Source organism: Pteropus vampyrus, unplaced genomic scaffold, assembly GCF_000151845.1.
Source record: "Pteropus vampyrus isolate Shadow unplaced genomic scaffold, Pvam_2.0 Scaffold1957, whole genome shotgun sequence".
NCBI lineage: Eukaryota > Metazoa > Chordata > Mammalia > Chiroptera > Pteropodidae > Pteropus > Pteropus vampyrus.
The window spans coordinates 1-1,864 of record NW_011890738.1 but is presented as its reverse complement, the minus strand read 5'-3'; the positions used below and the strand labels follow the sequence as shown (position 1 = coordinate 1,864).

The 1,864-nt window shown below is 56.1% G+C and overlaps 1 protein-coding gene across 1 annotated transcript; it reads left to right on the top strand.

Annotated features, from left to right (window-relative positions):
* Positions 1-203: 203 nt before the first annotated feature.
* On the top strand, positions 204-1,840 carry LOC111734581 (the record flags this gene model as incomplete). Its single annotated transcript, XM_023526662.1, has 3 exons — positions 204-320; positions 593-709; positions 1,414-1,840. Coding segments are annotated over exons 1-3 (661 nt in total), but the record flags the coding sequence as incomplete, so codon positions are not given.
* Between the last annotated feature and the right edge of the window lie 24 nt (positions 1,841-1,864).

The following is a 1,864-nucleotide window of genomic DNA, read 5'->3' as shown; positions in this document are numbered from 1 at the left end:
GACCTTAAATATTCTTACTGCCGACTTTGCTTTCGTGGTGCCTACATCATCATCCTTTTATTGCCTCTCAGGGACTGCAGACACGTAATCTTGATCACATGTTTCTTTTGGTATCTTGCCCGATATCGAGTTCCTGTGCCTCCTGTCTACACACCACCTTGACATGCCTGTACCCTTCCCTGAAACAGCACTCCGTTTCACCCATGTTCGGTGAAGGCTTCAAAGCACATCTGGGCACTCTGCCCCTGGGAGTCCTAGGACTGGCTGGGTTTTGCATCGCGGGTCCCCTGGTCCTGAGGAACTGCACCGTGGTGACCTCTGTAACATGCCCTTTAAGTCGTTTCCTAAAGCATCATGGTATACACAGCTACACTTAACATATCGTCTCTTTCATGTACGGCTTGTGCGACTTTGGGCGAGTCACTCACCCTCTCAAAGCCTGTTTTCCTGTCTGTAAAATGATAGAACAGAGCCTGCCCCAGGGCAGAGGAGGCCACCGTGGGGGTGTGGTGGCCAGGAGGTCCTTCTATTTTAATTTACTTTCGGGTTCTCTTAACCCTTGGGCACCCAAGATGCGTTCTGTGCGTTGCAGGCGGCGGACTGCCCCGGGAAGCTGTTCATCTTCCACGCCTCGCTGCCCACCGCCGAGGCCCCGGGGAAGCTGAAGCCCAGGGACGACAGGAAGCTGGTGAACACGGACAAAGAGAAGGCGAGTGCACGGCCCCCGCGCAGCAGCTGCCTGGAAGCTCTTGGGATGCGGGGGAGCCCTGCTCCGTGAGCGGGGGGGAGCTGGCGAACATCACAGGAACGCTTCCAACCGCAAATCATTTAAGAACTTTCATGTTTCTAGAAAGACTGACGTCCAAAATACACCTACGTGCAAACAAGGTCGCAGACTTTTTTCATGAGTAACCTGTGTTCAGTGACCGTCACGGAAACGGAGGACACGGGGAAACGAGAAAGAGGACGAAGGGGGAGGGAGGCTGTGGACAGCTCCAGGGGCTCAGAATGTGCTTCGCTCAGACCCTCTGACGGGCCAGGGGCCCCCGTGGGGGACAAGTCAGTGGGGGACGAGGCCATGGCCTAGGAGCCAGCTCCAGGCCCCATGACCACAGACACGTCGCTTCTCCGGCTGGGTGGAGGGAGGACAGCAGCAGCCTCGTGGGAGCTGCGGGGGGCGCCCGTGAAGTCCGGTGCGGGCGACGCCACGGCTCGGCCTCGCACACGCTGGCTGCGGCACTGGCGTCCCCGCGGCTCTGCTTCAGCCCAGTTCGCTTCACTCGAAAGATTCTTTTCGTTTGAAAATATTCAATAAAAAAAAAAAAAAAAATCAGTCAGAATTCAATGGGAATCAAAACCCTAAACACAAAGCACAGTGGTTTTCACTTCCCTCTTGTGCGTCTTTTCCTCCAGATGCTGTTCCAGCCCCAGACCAGCGTCTATGACTCGCTGGCCAAGGACTGCGTGGCCCACGGCTGCTCCGTGACGCTCTTCCTCTTTCCCAGTCAGCACGTGGACGTGGCCTCCCTGGGCCTCGTGCCCCATCTCACTGGAGGGACCCTTTACAAGTACAGCAACTTCCAGGTGACAGCCAGCGTTCCGGTCACCTCTGCGGGTGTCTTGCGCCATTTAACTTTCCATGCTTCGGCCACGGGTCAGAGAGCTGGGCCCCTGTGGGCAGCTGACAAGGGGACTCGTGCTCTGGCGGAACACGAGGCCCGCACCCCCTGGCAGACGCGCTCACCCCGCCTCCGAGCTGAGTGGCCATGGTGGGGAAAGCACGCTTTACGGCAAACTTTTATATTTTGTGTTACATCTATTTCAGATAGTGTTTTTAAACGTGACTGTATTTTCAATTGTTATG